This window comes from Perognathus longimembris, chromosome 8 (assembly GCF_023159225.1).
Source record: "Perognathus longimembris pacificus isolate PPM17 chromosome 8, ASM2315922v1, whole genome shotgun sequence".
Lineage (NCBI taxonomy): Eukaryota > Metazoa > Chordata > Mammalia > Rodentia > Heteromyidae > Perognathus > Perognathus longimembris.
In genome coordinates, this window is record NC_063168.1 from 2,273,035 (window position 1) to 2,294,738 (window position 21,704).

The 21,704-nt window shown below is 49.0% G+C and overlaps 1 protein-coding gene across 1 annotated transcript in view; it reads left to right on the plus strand.

Annotated features, from left to right (window-relative positions):
- The window catches only part of Acoxl (acyl-CoA oxidase like), a 241,958-nt gene that overhangs the window by 116,101 nt on the left and 104,153 nt on the right, over positions 1-21,704 (plus strand). Inside the window, 2 exon segments of the mRNA XM_048353507.1 lie at positions 10,596-10,712; positions 13,380-13,533. Coding sequence (XP_048209464.1) covers positions 10,596-10,712; positions 13,380-13,533 — 271 coding nt within the window.

The following is a 21,704-nucleotide window of genomic DNA, read 5'->3' on the forward strand; positions in this document are numbered from 1 at the left end:
ACATGCCAGACTCCAGCTACTTCGTAGGCAGACACTAGGATCACAAATTTAAGACCACCTCACCCTATCTCAAAATAATGGCTCGAGTAATAGAGCACTTCTTCATTACTACAATTTATATACATTTGTACGCATATAAAACACATAACCATAAAAGCATATGTACATTAGCAAAGAAGAACATCTCAAATCTAAATCTAACTCTTAAGAATCTAGAAGTGCAAAGTAAACAGAAAGGAAACAAGATGAATGGAACAATAAGGATAAGAGTAGAATCAATGAAGTAAAAAGTAGAACAACAGAGAATATTAATCAAATAAAAAGCTAGATCTTTAAACAATAAAATTGGCAAACCTTTAGCAAGACTGTAACGGAAAAAGAAAAAACACAAATTACTAATATCAATAATGATCCAAATGATATTAGAACATCATAATAATAACACTAGGAACAGCTCTTTCAGTAGCGTAAAATCTGAAAACTTTAAAGGAATGAGCCAACTTCTCTAAGACTACAAACAATTCAACTAACCTAATATGTGAAATCATTTGAATAACCCTATAACTATTGAAGAAATTGAATTTGCAATTTCAAAACTTATCAACAAAATCTTTCGCTAAAAAATTCTACCAAATATGTAGAAGAATTAGCACAATCTGTACAATTCAGAGAAAATATTCAGAAAGGAATATATTCTAATTCCTGACCAAATAAAGATGGTGTAATAAAAAGGATACAACATAATAATATCTCTCATAGACACAAAGATTCTTAATAAAATATCATAAAATAGAAATTACCAATACATTACAAAATATGCAACATGGCCAAGAAGGTTTATTCCAGGGCTGGGGATATAGCCTAGTGGCAAGAGTGCCTGCCTCAGATACACGAGGCCCTAGGTTCGATTCCCCAGCACCACATATACAGAAAACGGCCAGAAGCGGCGCTGTGGCTCAAGTGGCAGAGTGCTAGCCTTGAGCGGGAAGAAGCCAGGGACAGTGCTCAGGCCCTGAGTCCAAGGCCCAGGACTGGCAAAAAAAAAAAAAAAAAAAAAGAAGGTTTATTCCAGGAAAACAACTTATTATTAAAAAATCAATATAATATACCATGATAATAAGCTAAAGAAGAAAAAAATCACATTCACTGATGCAGAAAAAATTGAAAACTTCAGCATAATTTTATGATAAAATTAATTTAAATTCAAATAGAAAGAAATGCCCTCAACGTGTTAAAGAACATCTACAACAAGATGCACAGTTAATGTTATCCTTGATGGTGAAACACTGAACTTGTTATTCCAGAATCTAACAGTGGGGGAGGTTGTAGCCAGGACAATAAGGCAAGAAATGGAAATAAAAACTATGCATAATGGGAATCAAGTAATAAATCAGTTTCTATATGTACGTGGCATGAGAGTTTATGTAGAAAATTCTAAGGTATCTTCAAATTCTTTTTAAATCAGAAGAGACAAAATGTGTATATAAACATCAATTTTATTTCTGTATACTAGCAAGGATCACTGTGAAAATAGCAAGTATGTACTTACACAAAGACAGCTACCCTGTCCCTACACAATGTAATCTTTTAGGGTCACCATCATAGGCACAGACATTTGCTGCAGCATTATTATGTGGTGTGTGACTGTATAATCGCTCATAAAATGGAAGTATTAAGGTGCAAATTCGACAAAACATGTGTAAAACTACTGATGCAAAAATATCGTCTAATGGAGATGTGTCTCCGCCTTATGGATCAAAGGGCCCTGCTGTTATTTTAAGAACCTGTAGACACTCTTTTCCTTTAAAGCTGCAGATTGAGGGTGAACGTGAAGGTGTACCAACGAGCCCTGAGGCAGTAAAGGGAATTCACGTGGTCAGGAAGAGTCTAACTAGCCTGAAGCGTTAACAAAAGGACTCGTGCCGCATGCTGGTGGCCTGTGCCTGTAGCCATAGCTGCTCAGGTGGCTGAGATTTGTAGGATCACCATTTGAGGTCAGTTCTGGCAGAAACGTTTATTAGACCAGAAAAAAGCAGGGCTGGCGTCACGCCTCAAGTGACAGAGCGCCAGCCTAGCAAATAGGAGGCCAAGTTCAAAGCTCAAAGCCTGGAGGGAAAGAAAGAAACAAAGCAAGGACGTGAGCAAGCAAGAGAGAGGAGAGGGAGGAAGGGAGGGAGGAAGAGAGGGAGGGAAATGGACACTTCCTATACACCGTACTTAGAAAGGGACAGACTGTCAGGAGTGGTCCGTTGCTTGGCGGTGTCTGCTGATGCAGGGGAAGTGGAGGAGCGTGTTGCTCTCAGTGTTTGCAGTGTTTGGTTCCTTCCGTCTCCGGGATGACAGCGGGCTCTGTCTGGCTATTGAGCCGGGCCGGGTGTACTCCTCACAGGGTGGAAGAAGATGGCGTGGCTCCCAAAGGGGCTGGCACCCTTGCTTCCTTGCTCTAATGTCTGGGGGGGCGGGGGCTTCTGCCAGCTCTCTGCCATGATGATGATGATGATGATGATGATGGAAGCTGTTTATCTCCATTTCTACATTTTTAAGATAGAAAAAAAAAAACTCAACAGTAAATTATTAGCACACCCCAGGCAGTCTCGGCTATAATTTATGGATCCACATCTCCCACTTACTGTTATTTTCTTGTGCATTCATTAAGATGCCATTTTCTTGAAAGACAAATCTCAAGGAATCACAGTTCCGACAACTAGCATTAAGCATCTTGTCACTCATAGATATTGCTAAGGCTATAATTCTGAAAAGTAAATTAATTTCCCTTGTGTGGGAATCAACTGACTGATATCCAGGCTCTTCTCGGGGGCTGGCTGATTGGCTTTGTGAGGAACCTGCTGCTTCTACGGTAACTGGGGGGCGAGGCGGCGGCTCTGCCCATCCCACTGTCTCTGCCTGCGTCTTCCGCTGTGTCTCTACCTGGAGTTTGGGAAGAAGAAAGTCTGCCATTACCCTTCCATGCAGGTGCTGTTAGCTAGCTTTCCAATCCATGAATATGGGCATGCTTGAGAGTACACACACACACACACACACACACACACACACACACACACACTTTTTCCAACAGGTTAGTAGACTAAGCTTGTTTTGGTTTACCTTAGCGATTTTATTATCCTTTCTATAAAAGTGGGAGGAGTCTCTCCTCTCTTTCATGACTCCCTGAAGCTCATTTTATAGCAGTTTTAGTGAGTCAGAGTAAATTAGTTCTTTCTTTGAATTAAAGATTTAAAAGAAGAAGAAGAGTGGCTCTTTTGGAAAGATTTACAGTCTCTTTCCTAGGTGGAAGGTGAATCGAATCCATGTGATTTTAGTAGCTCTGGATTGGATGATAGTGGCTCTGATGATGTCGCTTTCTCTTCCTTGAATGCCTGCTATGTGTCATCTCTCAGTCTTGTGGTCATTCCCAGCCCCATTTTAGGACTGAAGAACTCAAGACTATATTCAAGTTACATCCGAGTAACTTGCCCAAGATAACATACTGGCAGGGGACTGAGAGGATATGCAAACAAGGAGTATCTCATCCAAAGCCTGATTTTTTTCATCTTTGCAATTTTCTCTTCTGCCTTCCCTCCTGTGATGTGAGTTGGAGGTGTGACATTAACTTGGTCTCAAGATACTTCCCTTCTGATCTCATCAGAAGCATGAAGCACCCGAACAGAACAAGAACAAACTCAGCAGAGCTAGCCAGGGTCCTTGGGGTTTATTTTAGAGAGCTTTGCTTGAGCCATCCATCATGTGCTAAGTTGTATTCATTCTTGTTGGTATCACTGACCCTTTGAAGAAGAATCTAGAATGGCTAGTCTCAGATCCAGGGTGATCCTACTAGTTCTTGCTGGTTAGGATTCTAACACTGGTCAGAAATGACACTCTCAGTGGAAATGTAGAAACAGTTCTTTAGGTTTGCTCTACTGTGATGTCTCTTGTCTGAAGGACTTCTGGCGTCTCCTTTCATTCCCCATGGAATGTTAACCATGATTTAAGATCAATTGGGGATGCCTTCAAGTCGCTGGGTTTTTGTTTTTTTTTAATACGGCATCATCTTTGAGAAAGGGAAAACTAAAAGAAAACTAAAGAACTGTTACAAGGGCTCTTCACCTAAAGACCTGCACTCCGACTAAGGCAATGTAGGCTCTAGTGTTTGCAAGTGTTCGGGTGAAGGGCTATACCTACTTTCCATAGAGATTTCACCACTATTAACAGAGCAAGGATTCGTCATTTCTTTCTGTATATAAAGGATTTTTATGTCTAAAACCTGTCCTTGTTATTGGTCTCATCAGAATCGGTTTTGTTTGTTTGTTTATTTATTTATTTTTGCCAGTCCTGGGGCTTGAACTCAAGGACTGGTCACTGTCCCTGAGCTTCTTTTTGCTCAAGGCTAGCACTCTACCACTTGAGCCTCAGTGCCATTTCCAGCTTTTTCTGTTTCTGTGGTATTGAGGAATCGAACCCAGGGCTTCATGCATGCTAGACACGTACTCTACCGCTAAGCCACATTCCCAGCCCCAATTCTAGTTTTTACGTGGTTGAATATATAGACTTGTAGGGTTAGGGATGGAGAAGGGTGCTTGGGAGGCAAAAATATTATTTTCTGAAACTTCTGCATGTCAGAAGGGCATTTTGAGAACTCTTTCTTGGGCCTACATTGCTTATTTAATCTTAATCAAGGTTACTATTAAATCAGCATCTATCTACATGTAATATACACACTCACAGATACAAAGGGATATGTGCCTCTTCTGTCTCTATAGAAAGCTTAAGAGTTGTCCACTTGAAGAAAGACTAAAATATGCTAGCTATAACATAGTTAATCTGATGTCTTGATACAGGGTGCTCAGACCTCAAGGGAGAACGATTAAATATTCAGACTTAAAAAAACAAACAAAATATGTTATGTACAGACTTGATCTCAAGCTTGATCCCAGGGCAGATCCACTGGGGTTGAGTGTGCTGAGTGTTGAAGCTGCCTGCTGGGGTGTCTGATTCCACCATGTATCTTGACATTCGGGCTGGACAGCTTGACTCCATCTTCTGTGTCCAGTCTGTGTGTCACTCATGTTTTCTGATGTGTGAACTATTCCCCCCCCCCCCGCCCCAAGTTGCTAGGCCAGGAGTCGCCCCACCAAGGAAGAGAAGCAGGAGGAGCTGGGCCAGGAGCTCTCTGAGACTCTGAAGCCTCTGTGGGGGCCAGGCCTCCATCCAGGGCAGTCACTGAAGCCTCTCTGGGGGCCAGGCCTCCATCCAGGGCAGTCACTGAAGCCTCTCTGGGGGCCAGGCCTCCATCCAGGGCAGTCACGGGCTCCTTGGAGTCGAGTCTGCAGTCGGGACACTACTAAGGACAGTGCCCATAGGAAACATGGTCCAGGCCTGGGCAGGAGCTTAGCTTTTGGTTGCCTAGCTCAGCACCTTAACAGCGAAGGAGAAAGGGTTTCTACTCACCCCCTCTGGCCGCAGGGAGGCCCACACACTGACTTGTATCCCTGAGACATCTCAAGGTCAAGGGCAGAGGCTCAGCCACCCAATTCTGTCCTTCTTGCAGTGTACCTGGTTGTCACTCACAGAAGACTGATGCAATGATGCTGCAGAGCCGGAAACATGGGAAGCAATTATCTTTTTAGTAGGCCACTGGCCTCCTTGGGGAGGAGCGACCGGAGGGAGTGCGGGGAGGGCTGGCGGGGCGGGGCCCCCCGAGGCCGCGCCGGCAGTAGCTGCCTGGGTGATTAATAGCCGTGTCACTTTCCACGAATGTTGTTTTAAGCAGCCATGTTCAAAATTGAGTGGGAATGAAATAAAACAACCCAAAATAAATGTTTCCTCTACTCCTTAGGAGTTGGTGGAATCCAGAAATAGCATTGCCGATCTATAATTTCAAATGGCATCCTTCACTGTGCTTTCGGAGACCTAGATTTATTTTCACGTGGAGATCATTGTGCCTGTGTAGACTGACCTTGGTTTTTAAAGAGCATGAACATTTCAAGTAACTTTGGCTTTTTTTTTTTATTGGGCAGGGAAAGAGTTACTGCAATAAAAAATTATGTTTACAGAGAAAAATATAGCCTTTACATGTGATTTTAAAAGAAAAATAGTAACTTGGTGGAGGAAGACAGGAAGAATATTGTGTCCATATAGATCATATTCTGGAACAATAAAAATGTCTGGCAGGCAATCATTGCTGGCCAGCTGTAGGATTACAGCCCTGGACGCTGCCCGGGATGCTGGGGACGGGAGGCTGGGCGCGCGGGGCCCCCCACGGGCTCCGGGGAGCGCCAACACGCGGGCGACTGCCCCACGATGGGCCGGGCCTTCCTCGCGGGCCACGTCCTCCTGGGCCTGGCCTTGATGTCCCCCCTGCTCCGCCGCCCGGGGCGCAGCCAGGCCCACCACGCCAGGCTGAGGGCGGCAGGCACGGGGCTGAGCCCTGGCTGCAGCTCCGAGGGAGCCCAAGGGTCGTGAGCCTTGCGTGTCACAGGAGAAGCCAGCGAACCCCTGGGATGAGTGAGAAATCAGCAGCATCCCAGTGCTTGGGGAACTATCAGGATTTTGAGCCAGAGGGGGAGAGACCGAGAGAGGGGGGTCCGTCTGTGCTTCCCGCCTGTAGTCCTTGGTACCAAAGCCACAGGCGTAGGGGAGGTCGGCCCCTTCTCCTCCTGCTCCCCTTCCTTCATCCATTGCTGTCTGGATTGTGATCGGCTCGCACCCAGCCTCGGCATGGTGAGCCTGACACTTCCCGTGGAAATGGGCACAGGGTGTCCGAGGGCCAGGCGCAGCCCGTGTCACAGGGGAAGCCCCAGGGCCGGTGAGGAGAGCGACTGAAAAACGTAGACAACAACCCTTACTGTGGTTTCCAAAGGAAGGAATGGGTGAGGCCGGATATTCGGGCAAACTGGGATAGGATTTGCCCGTGTGGGCAATTTCCGTGGGCCCTGGCTTTCTTCAATCCTCTGGCACCTGCCCCGGGGCGGGGGGCGGGGGGGGAGTGGGGGGTGGCTAGGTCAGGGAACTCCTGGCCGGTGGCCTGAGAACTTTATGGAGGAGCCAGCTGGGGGTGTGGGTTCTGGGTTGGTTAGCCTGCATTGGAAAGGCGTGCTCACAGGCCTGCCGTTTGCTATCTTTAGGACAGAGCTAGCCCCGGGAGGGGCAGGCTGCAGGGGCAGCAAGACCCAGGCGTCCCAGCCGGAGCCACAGAGTCAGTGCCTGGGGGAGGGGGTCAGGCTGAGAGGGAGAGGCGCTCAGCCTGCGCGGGAGGGTTCTGCAGAGCCTGCCCAGGGCGTTCGGGGCAGTCGCTGCTCTCTGCTTAGTTCCTGTTTGGTTTTCCAAGGAGGCACATAGAGAAAATGTGGGGAGCGGGCAATCGGCTGAAGCACCCGAAGTGCATCTAGTTGGGTGTGTGGTATTTTGGGGTGAGGCTGATGGGGACAGAAAGCCCAGGGTGGACAGAGGCCCAGTATGAGCACAGCCTGTGAGGGGTGGACGGCAGGAAATGTGGGGCGCATGTGGACTCTTGGACGGGGAGCCCAGGCCTTGGAATTCTACGCCAAACAAGATGCTGTTTCGCTCCCTAGGAGATCTTCGAATAAATGCATAGATTCATGGACAATGCCCACGGCTGTGTATCACAGCCACACAACGAAACGCACTGCTTAGGTGGCTGAGGCAAAGGGTTCTGGTGGCTGAAGGAAAGCCACTCACCGCGGTGGGGCTGAACACGGTGCCTCCGAGGCCAGCAAGCAACCTCGCGGGTTACTTGCTTTGGGAATTGGAAAAAACTGCTGGCTCTGAGATAGGGCCCAGTCACGAGAGCGAGCTCCAGGGGCCACACTCTCGTGGATTATTTTGGGGGTTGTTGTTGTGTGTGTGTAGATTCTGATTCTTGTGAAATGCCCTCATGTTTGTGAAATGCAGCGTCAGGCACGCTAAGCCCCCTGCCCGCGGCGTGAGCGGTGCGCTGGACTGCCACCCCGGCTCCACCGGCCTCTCGGTGCTCTGTGCCTGTCACCTCAGGTGAGCGAAGGAGTCCAAGAGGAAATGGGCCCACAACCAAGGATGTCTACATTGGGAAACTGAGGCCAACATCCAAAGGCCTTCCCGAGGTCCACTCTGCCATACTTTGCATTTCTGCCCCGCCTTGCCCACGTTTCGTTCGTTATTCCAGTCCTTCGGTAGCCCCCGCTGCAGCGCACGGAGAGACGCCTCCCACACAGAAACAGGAAGCTCCATGGGATGCTCTTCAAAGCCGGGGGGTTGTCAAGACTTTTCAGCAAATCCAACACCGCAGAGTATCATCCACAGACAGCTCCTCTCCTGATTATGTGCGATGATACGGTTTCAGCACTAAAGAAGGAAGTACTTTCGATTGACAGGGGATGGAAGGCCGGCCATGTTCCAAGCTCTTAAGACACTCTCGCCCTTTGTCTAGGTGTTCTCTGTGTCCTGGCCTGTCAGCTTAGCACCTGGGACGTGGCCTTCTTCACCTTGGATGTCCAGAGTCTAGTGTGTTAGCTAGACACAGAGCACTCGCGTGCCCCCTAGAGAAGTGAGTTGTGTGGGGCTATATCTGGTTTTGCTTCATAGGATTTTAGCTATAAAATCACAGCACGTTTACAAATAAAAGTTAAGAGACTGGGGAGAAATGCAATCCGAAAGATGTCTGTATTACACCCTTGAGGCTGCTACAACTAAATACTGGGTGGGTGAGATAGCAGGAATTGACTTCTCACAAGTACTGGAGGCTGGAAATCCAAGATGGAGGCCTTGGAAGACGATGTGTTGGTGAAGTTCATCTTTATGGCTGCCTTCTTGTTGCGTCCTCGCGTGACCACTTTGGTGTGCATGAGGAAAGAAGGAGGGAGTAAGGGATACAAACACACACATACACACATAGAGACACGCGCACACACACACACACAGATACAGGAGACATGCTGGAGAGAGACAGAGATCCTTCTCACAAGGCTATGTCAATCCTTTTGGATTATCACCCCACAGTTATGACTGTGTTTAACCTCAACTTCCTCCTAAAAGTCTTATTTCCAAAGAGTCACTTGGGGGTTAGGGCTTCAGCAAATATATTTTGTGAGTACACAAAATAACCTAACGTGATGATGACACCATATTGCATCTGTGATTTTTGTTGTTGTTTCATCAGGATCCAGCAAAAGCTGAGAGGTCTCCCCACAAACTGCCTGGCCTCTCATTTGGAGCCACTCCCTGTGTGGTTGGATACATGCAGGGGTGGAGCGAAGGCCCCTAGACCAGGGCAGGGTGGGGTTGCACCCTGGGATAACTGTCTGTGGGTGGCTAGACCGCGTCTGGGGAAAGACAAGCCCCTGCTCACGGCGCTTGCGAGTAGCTGCTGATGCCTCTGCCTCTGCCTCTTGTTTATATTTACCAACCTGTGTCAGGTTTGACATCTAGACACCCTTTGCACCAAAAAGATCAGAGTACCTTTCCTTGGATTACCAAAGAAGACGATATTAAAATATAAAATGATGTAAAAACAACTTCATAAAATATAAAATTGTTGAAAAAAAACCACCCAGCTCTTCATTCTTGCCTTTGAATGATGGATGGATATCTCCAGCCCACTGGCCTGCGCAGCGCAGATTGATCTTGTTTGACCACATAGCCGTGTGTGTGTGTGTGTGTGCAGGTGTGTGCACATGCATGGATGGGCGTGCACATGCATATATTTTTATAACATGTCTTTTAAGAGATCAACGTTGTGAGGTGCGGGGGTGCGTGCCTGTAACCCCAGCACTAGGAAGGCGGAGGCAGGAGGAGGATGAGTTCAAGGTCAGTGAGCTCTATAGCAAGAGCTTGCCTGATGGGGGGGAAAACACAACATTTCCCCCTCTCCAAGAGCTCAGTGTAAGTCAAGAAGTGTTCCAAGACAGCGTGAAGCCCCGCCCAGGGTCATGGAGCCGAGGCCCGTGCGGGGTGAAGGAAGGGCGCGTCTCCTCTGGCCTGTGTGCTCTGAGCTGGGGTTGGGCTCTGTGAGGTTTGTCCACGGTGTGGCCTGGACGGATCCGCTCCCGGGAGAGCCCCGCCCCTGACATAGCCGCAGCGTAGCGGCTGCCCGCGGGGCTCGGGGATCCAGGCCGAAGCTCTCTCCGTGCAGAGCTGCAGGGGCTCCGCTGGCTTGAGAGTAATGACCCAACTGTGGATCTGACAGGAACCGGGGGGCTCGCGCTGCCCTGCTCACTGCGGATGTCCTTTTGAAATATGTTCTAGGGTATGGCTTCTGTCCTATTAATTATGTCACAGACCTAGTAAAAGCTGTATAATTAATGATCGCAGGGTACTTGGAACTATAAAATGTCATGTAAATGTTAAGGAGTACAAATTACTCCATGTTTTAGATAGATATGCTGACTCAAAAATAGTCCACGGAGGGAAGGATCATTTCTAGAAGAGCTAAAGGGATTTCTATCAGACATTGAAAGAAATGCCTTCGGCTGTCTTCCTCCCCTCATCTCGAGGGTCTGTGTTCTGTGGTGTCTGAAGGGCCAGTGGCTAGCCGGCACCTGTAACTCTGCAGATGAAGTGGCTCGACACCTGCCGATTAAGAGTTGTGTCTTCCTTCTCTCTAGCCGGAGGCAGTTTGGGCCTGAGGCCAAGGAGGAGGTGAAGATCATGGAGCACCAAACCCACGCCCTGCGGCTGATGCCTCACCTGGCCACCGTGTTGGCGCTGACCTTTGCCAGCAGGTGAGGCGGCTCGGGGGTGGCCCTCTGCAGGGGAATGCGTCCCTCTGGCACGAAGAAGGACTTAGAGGACGGGCACGGGCAAGGCTTCTTTTCTAACTCTGAGCCGAAAATGACTGCCCCATGGTAGAAACTGGTGTCTTACGCCTGCAAGTCTAGCCTAGCTACTCAGGAGGTTGAGATCTGAGGATCACACTTTGAAGTCAGCCCGGGGAAGGAACATCCGTGAGACTCCTATCTCCACTGAATCAGCAAGAAGTTGAACATAGAGATGGCTCAGGTGGTAGAGTGCCAGTCTTGAGAGAAAAGGCTGCGAAAACCCAGGCCCCCAGCTCACGCCCCACGACCGGCACGCTCCTCGTCCCTACACGCAATCCTATATTCATATACACTCCCACAGCCACACTTCTAACACGAAGCCCACGCCCATGGTGCGAGTCCAAACCTCGATCGTATGAACGTCCAGATGAATGACAGCCACAGAGAATGTGAGAAGTCTCAAGCCAGTGCTTCAGTATACTTTCTGAAAGGAACAGACTTGAACAGTGAAAATACCTCTGACTTGTAAATGAATAATGCAGGTTTCAAAGTAGGTCAAGGTTTGTGTAATGTGAATGCAAGGGAAAGAGGTAGAGTGCTGAATAAAACAGTGGGAATAACATTATAAATGCGGTGGAGACTCTCATCTTACCACCGGCTTTGCTCGATGCCTTCAGTTCCTCCGGCAGCAGTAACACATTGCTGGAGCAGTTGTACCCTGTTGTTATCATTGCTTCATTGTAAATATAAGAAACTTGCGGGGGGGGGGGGGGGCGGTTGCCTGAGAAAACAGAGCCAGGAGTGGGAGGAGGTGGACTGGGAATAGAACTCCAAACCCTGGCTCCTTCTCCTGTCTTCTTCCTTTGCTAACATGCCATTCTGCTTGTCAGCGTTAGCTCTAGCGATCAGTTTCTGAGTAACAGTTGGCATGCGTTGGATGGTTTGCACACTAATGAGAAGATGATCAGCAGAGAGAAGCCCCTGCTGTATGGAGGGTGCTGCGGACTGTGGGTTGCCAGCCACCTTGGGTCTAGTTGGGAAGGTTTCAAGGATGCATCCAGTTCTGATCGCACACAAGGTTAGGGAGCTGAATACCAGTTTGCCAGAGAACCAATGGCGAATTGTACAGACTTGAGTTTAAGGAACACCTCTAAGATGAATACAAAAGCTACCTGAAAAATAAAATCACTGAAACCCAACATCTGTTACTTAAAATGTTTCTAAGATTTTGCCAGGGGCCAGTGGCTCACACCTGTCATTTTAGCTGCTCAGGAGACTGAGATCTGAGGATCGTGATTCAAAGCCAGCCTGGTCAGGGAAGTCCCATGATACTCTCCTAAACTTCTAAACTACCCAAGCGCTGGAAGGGGAGCTGTAGCTCGAGTGGTAAAGCACTAGGCTTGGATAAAAAAAGCTCAGGACCAGTGCCCAAGCCTTGAGCTCAAGCCCCAGGGTAGGCACAGAAACAACAACAACAAAAGTTCCTGAAGGATTTATGAGATTTAATTAGCCTATAGTAAATGTGCATATTTTAGTACACAGTTCAGTGCGTTTGGGCCAAAATAAACATTGTGTAGCAAACACTGTAACCAAATGTAAACCGTTTTTATCGCTCTCTATACAGGCCTCCTGCAGTTGAACCCAGGTCAAGAACTCCAGGTCCATACTACCATAACAGACAACTAGCTTTCTCTCATTTCAGTTCCCAGGATTCCCAAATGAAACCACACTGTATCCTCTTGTTTCCAGGGAATTTCCTTCAATGTCTTGATGTTCCTCAGTGTTGTTCCTAGCTCCTTAATTCTTTATTACTGAGAAGAAACAAAATAATCACAATTTGCTGTATATTTGAGATGTTTTCAGACTAAAGTCTGAAAAGCTACCATGAATAGCCACAGTGACTATCTTACTATGGGGTGTGTGTGTGTGTGTGTGTGTGTGTGTGTGTGTGTGTGTGTGATTTTCTAAGAGTAAATAGCTGAACAGGGCTTTCTGGGTAATTGGACAAGTGTGTGTCTAACATCATGAAAATTGCCAGTTTCTGAGGGCTGTACTCGCAGCGGCTAGATAGCTAGGGTCTTCTTGCTCTCCGCAGTAATCACGAGTAGATGGTGAACAGCTTTTCTAGTGTGGTGGAAAGGGCTCTTGAGTGCCGGACGAGGACGAAGGCGTATGAGCTGAGCTGACCGACTCAGGGGCCTCCAGCTCCGAGTCCTGAGCACCAGGCTTCCAGCGCCAGCCTCTCGAGGCCAGGGGCGGGTGGCGAGGGCAGCCACCGCCTCCGTGCTCGGGTGCAGGCCAGCCGCTCTGGGCTTCGACTTCCAGGTGGCCCGGTACGTAGCCACTAGTATGAGCTTCGGCTCCCGGTCGTTGTTTTAAGTTGGACTTCCGGTCATTTGTCGATGGCATTTTCATGTTGATCTTGTTGTGCATGTTGGACTGTACGCTCCGTCCGGCAGACCTGTCTTAACTGGCATATCGCGTTGCCCGCCATCCACGCGGTGTCACGCGCCCGTTCCTACTGCGGTGGCGCAGGGTGGCAGATCTGAAGCGCACGGGAGGCCACGGTCCCCCGGGGCGTCTCCCCCATGGCCGTGCCACCGCAGCGTCCCTCTGGGCTCGGTCCTGCAGGTACGCTGGCGCCCTCCTGGACGAGGACTTGGCCCAGGGGAAGGAGCTCGTCCGCAGTCGCCCCCTGCAGGCTCTGGTGGCGGGCCTGAAGGCCTACAGCACCTGGGAAAACACCCGCTGCCTGCAGGACTGCCGAGAGTGCACTGGAGGCGCGGTGAGTCCTGGAGCGGGGGGGGGGGGGGGGGGGGGGGGTAGGGGGTGGGGGGAGGGGGGGAGGGCTGCCGTGGACGCGGGCGTGCACCCGGAGCACCGTGTGCCGGGCCTGATGGGAATCCTGACGCCCTTTGTGTCCGGGTTCGCGCTGCTCAGCCTGCGGCCCGCACCAGACGCTTCGAGGACTGACCACGCTTGTGAACGCTTGTGAACGCCCCCCCGGGGAGCTGGAGGGAGCTAGTCAGTACGGGGCGGGCGAGGAAGTGGGTCACAGTCGAGTCCCCTGGGGAGAGTACAGAGACGGCCGCACACGTTTCCCGCCCTGAGGCGGAGGCAGAGACCGAGCCCTTAGAGGTGCCCACGGCCCGGGTCCCAGGCTTCACACTGGATCGCGCAGCGAGAAAGCCGGGGGGGAAGCGCTGAGGCGTTGAGGGGAAGCCGAGAAGAGCCGGGCCCCGTGTCCGCTTCCCCCCGCTCCGAGGGCAGAGTCACCGCAGCACTCGGGAGTCACACTTTTCATTACAACCTAGTATTTATAAGCATCCATACCTGGCATTGAGAAAAGAAGTGTCAGAAACAGACCTGGCTGCACTATCATGACGTGCTCTAGTGTTTCGCTCTGCCTTTATACCCCCTTAGTCCAGGCGATGGTTCACCGCAAGGGGTTCCCAGTCTGCCGCTGTGTCACGGCCTGGACTCAGCCAGCGAGCAGAAAGCTTTCTGTGTACGGTGGAGAGCTGCTGCTCAGCAGAGCGTGTCTCTGGCGACAGAAAGGAGATCGCGTCAGGGGCATGTACTTCTTGAGCCTAGGCAGTGTCTCTTCGTGGGCCCGAATCTGTTAGTTTAGTTTTCACCTAATTTGGTGATTAAAATTTTTGTATTTGGAAATGGGAAAGAAATAAGGGTCTTTTTGGTTTCTCAGCACCGACACAAAGCAGCGACCTTTTCTACCCACCGGCTTAGCTTATCTTGGATCTGGGCTGCAGTCGATGTGCAGGGCAGCCCCTCCCAGGTTGGTCTAGGTGAGGGTTCATGATTCCGATACTCTTGAACTTCCCTGTGGAAACGGTTGGATTCCGAGATCATTTCTCTGCATGAATTGACGTTTCCATCACACTCGACGACTGGCCTTAAAAATGTGATCGGCCTGGGTCAGGAAATCATGAGACGTTCCAAGGTTGGCGCTTTCTTCACGAGTCTTGGTAATTCCTGCTTTCTTTGGGTGGTAGGCTGAATGTTCGCGGAGTAATACTTTGTTGTTGAAAAAATATTCTTCGTGAAACAGATTACTGCAGAGGAAAAATAGAAATAGAACTTTGGGAACAAATTATATGTTAGTCTTTTCATTCTTTGGGACCTTGGTCTGCACCTTTTGTTTGTAAAGCCCAGGATGCGTTCGTTAGAGCCGTTATGAGTCATGTTCATGCGAGCCCAGCATAGCCCTAATGAGTGCTAGTTAAAATTAATGAAAGGAGGGCTGGGGATATAGCCTAGTGGCAAGAGTGCCTGCCTCGGATACACGAGGCCCTAGGTTCGATTCCCCAGCACCACATATACAGAAAACGGCCAGAAGCGGCGCTGTGGCTCAAGTGGCAGAGTGCTAGCCTTGAGCGGGAAGAAGCCAGGGACAGTGCTCAGGCCCTGAGTCCAAGGCCCAGGACTGGCCAAAAAAAAAAAAAAAAAAATTAATGAAAGGAAAAATAAAAGCAACCCCAAGTCTTACATACAGCAAAGTGTAAGTAACACACATTCAGAATGGCAGAAGCCAAGAGAATTCATTGCAAACTTTCTTTTGCTGTAGGAAATACTAAAGGAAATTCTTCAGACAGAAAGAAAAGTGTATCAAGTGGGAATATGGATTTACATAAAAGAACAAAACCCACAAAATAGTAACTGTATGAATAAATATATAAAGCTTTCTCCCTTGGTGTTTTGTGTTTGTTGGCTTTTTGAGGCAGAGTCTTCCTAATTCAGCCGAAGCTGGAGTGACACTGATGATCTTCCCGCTGCACCTTCCCGACTGCTGGACTACAGTCATGCACTGCCACACTCAGCCTCAGTATTTTTAACTAATTGATGGCTTAAACCAAAAGAATATCATGTAGTGTGAGTTTTCAACGTATGCAATGGCAATGGCACAAAGGCCAGAAGGAAAGCAAGTATACTATTGTAATGTTCTCATAATGTATGTGAAATCATATCATATCGCTTGAAAGTTGATTCAAATAAATTAAAGACTCGTGCGGGTTGAGTTTCCCTTATCCGAAATGCTTAGGATTAAAAGTATTTCTGATTTTAGGAGGTTTACCTCTAAAATTTGAAACTTTTTGAGCTCTGCTGCTCAAATGTTTCAGGTTTGGGATTTCCAATTTTTGTGCCCTAAACCTACCATCAAAATAAGACAGCAAAGAGTTGTAGCTTATAAGTGGATGAAATGAAATTGTAACCATACAAAATAAAAACATAAGAAATAGGAAGGAAACTGAGGCCAAAGAAATACATATCTTGTCTAAGCTTAAGCACTAATGGGAAGCGGAGCCGAGTTTGGAACCCAGAACCCGTGCCACATGCAAATGCACTCCAGAAGACAGCGTAGTTCTCCCTGTTAGGATGTACACAGCTTGAATCTAATCTGTAACTTTCAGCTATGTAAACTTGGGCAGACCCCTCCTCTGCCAGGCCCGTTTGCCAGTCTGTACAGACGAGTCTCCCTGACCTTCCCACTGGTTCGTGCTAGTTAGACCTGACCTTGCAGGGGGCAGGGGGTCTCCCGCGGACTCCTCTTTTCCTGTTAGACCTCCTGAGATCATCTGCTTCCCCACCCCCCTCCATGACACAGGCAGGGAGGGGGGGGTGGGATTTAGTGAAATTGCTTACCCCAAACCTCTTTGGCGAGTCAGGAAGGAACTAGAACAGGGGTTGGCAGAGCCCCACTAGCTCTTGGCATGCAGCTTTTTGGGGTTCCCAGTGGCCAGTGCTTTGTGCTTACCCGTGTTCAAGCAAACCTAGGTTGAATTTCTGAAAATTATGTGTGAGGGAAGTAAGAAAATAGGCTTGGATCTCGCATTCCCGCCCGTGAGGGCAGGTAGGAGAGGAACCTTGTCGTGGAAGGCTGCTCCTGGGTTTGCTTTGAGTGGAGTCTCATGATCAGGACGCCATGTTGGGACTTACTCCCTGAAAATTCCCATCTCCTTACTTCTTAAAGCCTAGCTCCTGCACGGGCCCTCAATGAGTATATTCAGCCCTCCATACCCATGGATTCCAAACTGTAGATTCAACCAACTGTGCTTCAGAAGGAAAACCATGCCCATTCTGAACTTATACAGACTTCTTCTTTCTTCTCCTTATTTTCTAAGTGGGGCAGTATAACTCATAGCACTTACATATTATTGGGTATGGTAAGTCATTTGGAGATGCGTTAACGCATACAGGAATACGTGCCTAGGTTATATGCAAATTTACCACCGCTTCATATACTGGACTTGAGCACCTAAAGACTTTGGTGTCCACCGGAGGCTCTGGAATCAATGCTCCGCAGGTACTGAGAGATGACTGTACTTGGTACTCCTTCTTTTCTCAACACTCTCTCCTGCATCACAACTCAGTAGACATGGATGGGAGCTGTCGGATTGGGGCTCCTCACGACACTCCTTTGGACTATGGGGGCAAGGCATATTCTCAGCGAATGCTCACCTTAAAGCCGTGGCCTGTAGTCTAGATGCAGCACGTCGGTCCTGTTGCTCTCTTTCCTAGAGCAGAGTCTTACTGGAACGACACACACATCCCGAGCCCGGAGCCGTCGCTTCTGCCTTCTGTGGTTCCGGCAGCGATCACTCCCGGGCTTACCGTGTCCCTGTGCTCAGTCGCCACGGCAGTCCCACGGGCTCCATTTCTCCTCCACGTGCTTCAGAGTCCCACACGGAAGAGCAGACCCGGCCAAAGCAGAGTCACGAAAGAGCTGTACAGAACCGAGGCAGGCTGAGGTCTCAAAAGCGACCTGCCATCCAGCGTGATGATGAGGTTATCAGAAAACAAGACTTGACCCTCCCTTTCGTGTGAGATGGGGAGCTGCTGTTTGCTGTTCACAGATAGGATCCAGCTGGCCGGTGCCTGAGTGATTACATTTAATGAGTGCATAAGAAAGCACGGACACAATTGCAAATGCAAAAGTAGCGTGATGCGGAGCCCCTGGCTTAGTCAGTAGACTTTATCCCAAGTCCGAGTCCGCAGGGACAGTCAACACCACCTCATTTATCTGGCACCAACCCGCTCTCGGAACAGAGCCAAGGCCTTGATATAAACAAAACAGACCTCTGGAAAGCCCAGAGCGCTGCCATAAGGCCTGCGTGCCAAGCGCCAGCCCTCGCTGCGCCCCTGCCGGAGCCCGGCCGGCCTCCGCCTTGCGTCTGCCCCCGCTGGTTGACACTCACGCGGGGGCCAGGGCTCCTCCTGCCCTGCACGGGGCGGGATGGGGGGGGGGGCTCTGCAGGGAGACCAGCGCTCAGGGCAGTTAGGAAGGACCTATGGGGGGGGGCAGATCCCGAAGAACCATAAAAAATCTAGGCTTCCCCCCCCTCCCCAATCAGTTGGTATCTGGTCAGTCTTGAGCTCACCCCGAACACAGAGCACAGCCAGGCAACGTGGGCCGTGGCAGGCAGTAACTCCTACAGAGAGGGACGATGGCTTGCGGCCAGCCCTCCTGCCCGGGTCCCTGCAGATGTGCTAGGTCCTGGGAGGAAGGAGCCAGATGCGGCTCCCACCCAGCGTTTCTAAATCGAAGGCACCTGCCCGGGATTCAGGACTTTGCCCTCGTGTGTGTGTGTGTGTGTGTGTGTGTGTGTGTGTGTGTGTGTGTCGCTGAGTTACAGGGACAGCTTTGTCCCCCCAGACTCTCCGAATTCTGTGTGAACCAGTGCTTACACTTAGTTCTCATTCAACAGAATCCGCTTTTCATCCTCAGCTTCTTGTAGCCGTCCTGGGCGTGGGTGCCTGGCAGGAGAGACAAGTAGGTTAGGTTAGCTTGACTCCGCCATAGCCGAGGCCGTGTGGCTCCTCATGCAAGTTCTCGAGAAGCAGCAGCGTCCGGGAAGCCCCGGCCGAGGCCCGGGGCGTGGGTGGCTGGAGGCGCTGATGAAGGATTCAGCCTCTGGAAGCCACGGGCCAGCTGGCTGGAGTTTCAGAGGGCTGCGGGGTACGTGGTGCTGGGCTGCCTGAACGCCAAGTTGTTGGTTGGCATGGGGAGGAGTCCGGTCATGGCCCACGCTCAGAGAGGCTCGGAGGCGGATGGGGCAAGCTCCCCAGAGGACGCCCAGCGCTGGCCTCGCTCCCAGGAAAAGGCCCCTTGCTAGGAGAAGCCAGTGTGGTTACCATGGTTACCACGACAACAGTGTCAGCTGCGTTCTGCTTAGTTTCTTCCTCAGTTTTTTTTTATGGCATAATATGGTTTCTGATGAAATCTTTCACTCCTTCATTTCATTGGCCAGAGAACCTTCTTCTTTCCCTCCCTTCCTTCCTCCCTTCCTCCCTCCCTCCCTTCCTTCCTTCCTTCCTTCCTTCCTTCCTTCCTTCCTTCCTTCCTTCCTTCCTTCCTTCCTTCCCTCCCTCTCTCCCTCCTCCCTTCCTCCCTTCCTGCCTCCCTATATTCCTTCCTATTTATTGCTTTCTTTCTTCCCTTTCTCCCTCCTTCCCCCCTCCCTCCCTTCTTCCCTCCCTCCCTCCCTCCCTTCCTCCCTCCCTCCCTCCCTCCCTTCCTCCCTCCCTCCCTCCCTATTCGTTGCTTTCTTATTGTCTTCGTATACACCTTGCACTTTTGCCTGTAGCAAGCCTCAGATCACAGTCCTTCTACCAAGGGCTTCTGTGTAGCTGGAATTACAGGTGTGTGCCACCATGTCTGGCACCAGAAATGTTCATTTTTGATACCCTGACATTCTCCAAGTGTCTTCTAGGTAAAGGGTTATTTCTCCAGAGCTGTCAAAAAGAGGCAAGGTTCTGAATCGAGCCTTCCAAAATCAAGGTACTTGTCCTTGACTCAGGATCCTGCCTTTTTTTTTTAGATGTTTAATTGTTATTACAAAGGTTATGTGCATATAATGTCAGGTCCTGAGTGCATTTCTTTTTGGACAGTATCACCCTTTCCCTAACTCTCAGTTTCCTGCTTTTTTAAAAAAGTTTTGAAGAGTTGCAGGTGATGACTCTGCTCCCTAGCCCTTTGGAGATTTGGATCTTGTGTGAATCAGTATTTCACACTTAACTCTTGTTTGACATAATCTATGGTTGTTAAATAAGCACCTCTGTCTTTTGCTTTTTAATCTGCAGTCACTAGACAAACATCATCCCTGAGGGATAAAGTCCATATGCCATCTTTGGGATGGTCTTATTCCAAAGTAGATCCTATTTTGTCAAGCAAATTAGAGTATATGAATAGCAGGCAGTAGAACTGACCCTCATCACTGATAAAGAAAAGAGAGATTGCCAAAATGACACAAGAATAATCCATTTCACTGGCTACATTCCATTGAAGGCTTTAACCCAAATTTCTTAAAGACAAAACAAGGGGATTATAAATTTCATGTGCAATGGGGAGTATCCAGGCATATGAGAGAATAATGGATGGTGCTGGCATCTATTTTGAGCCAACTTCCAAATTTGGAATCTACTTTATGTTGTTATCTTTCTCTTTTTATCCTCTCTTGAAATGGTCCATAAGTCGTTCTACCAAAGGATTCACCCCAGATTGCATCAAAGAAGCAAGAGAAGCTGGAGGCAATGTCTCATCAGGAGCTGACTTGCTATCATCTTAGCTGAGATTCTTTTGGATTCAAATATGAGACTCATTACTACTAGTTGGTCAAGCCAGAAAAGAAAATACCTTGAGGTAGAGAGGATGTATGTAGTATGAAAGGGAAGAGAAGGAGGAAGAAAAAGGGGAAGAGGAGGAAGAGGAAGATGAGGAAGTAGAGGAGGAAGAGGACTCAGAGAAATTGGTTTAGGACTCATAAGCACCAAAGTCTGGAACGCAGACACACCTTTTCAAGGTCTTTCCATCCCTCTAGATTCAGTCTTAACCTTTGCATCTCCTAGTGTTCATTCTCTTTGCTCTGTTCTTCTCTATTTGTGTGTGTGTGGGGGGGGGGGGTGGGTAGCTGGGGCTGTTACATCAGATCTCAGCTTTTGTTCAGCTCTTTAGCTCATGAGTGATGCTGTACCACTTAAACCACATCCATATTTTCAGCTTTTTGCTGCTTAGTTGGAGATTAGGATCTTGAAGGTTCATCTGCCTGAGCTGGCTTCAAATCTGGATTCTCAGGTCTCAGCTGAGTAGCTGGGGTTGCAGGTCAGCCTTCTGTTTCAGGCTGCTCTGTATTTTTGGCAGCCCTTTGACTATGGAGCAAACTGATCAAGCGCGCGTGTGTGTGTGTGTGTGTGTGTGCGCGCGCGCATGTGTTGGTCGTGGGGCTTGACCTCTGGGCCTGGGTGTTGTCCCTGAGCTCTTCAGCTCAGGGCTAGTGCTCTACCACTTGATCCACAGCACCACTTCCTGATCAAGAATTCTTAATGCAAAATCTTTCTATGTGAAATGCTCCGAAATACTAAGCTTTTTGAGTGCCAACAGGAAAGGTGGAAAATTCCATACCTAACCTCATGTGATTGGTTAATTTAAAATGTAGACACTCTAAACATATTCTATAAAACGGCCTTTAGACTATGTGCTTGAGAGACATGAAACATAAAGTTAGTGTTTAGCCTTGAGTCTCCCCCATGAGATGACTTACGTCTACGTGAAGGTATTTCTCCCCCCACATCCAATCCCAAGCATGTTGGATAAGGGATATTCAATCTGTATAACATTTCCACCCCCCATAGGCATCGCTGGTGTCTTGTAGACCCAACACTGAATAGTGCTTTCTGTTTTGGTCTTCCCAACGCTGTCATTTTTGTTGTATATTTTTAGCTAGCATCAATTCGTTGTACAGGAGGTTTCATTTTGACATGTCCATATGTGTTCCATTTTAACGCATGTACACAAGGCGTTTGGACTCCTTTACCCTCTGTCATGGGGGGGGGTGGCAGTCAGGAATTAGGCAGCACACATCACGAGCCCACCTCTGACGCCTCGTCTCTACAGGTACTGAGACATTTCTCAGAGAACAGTGACCGAGCAGATATCTTTTA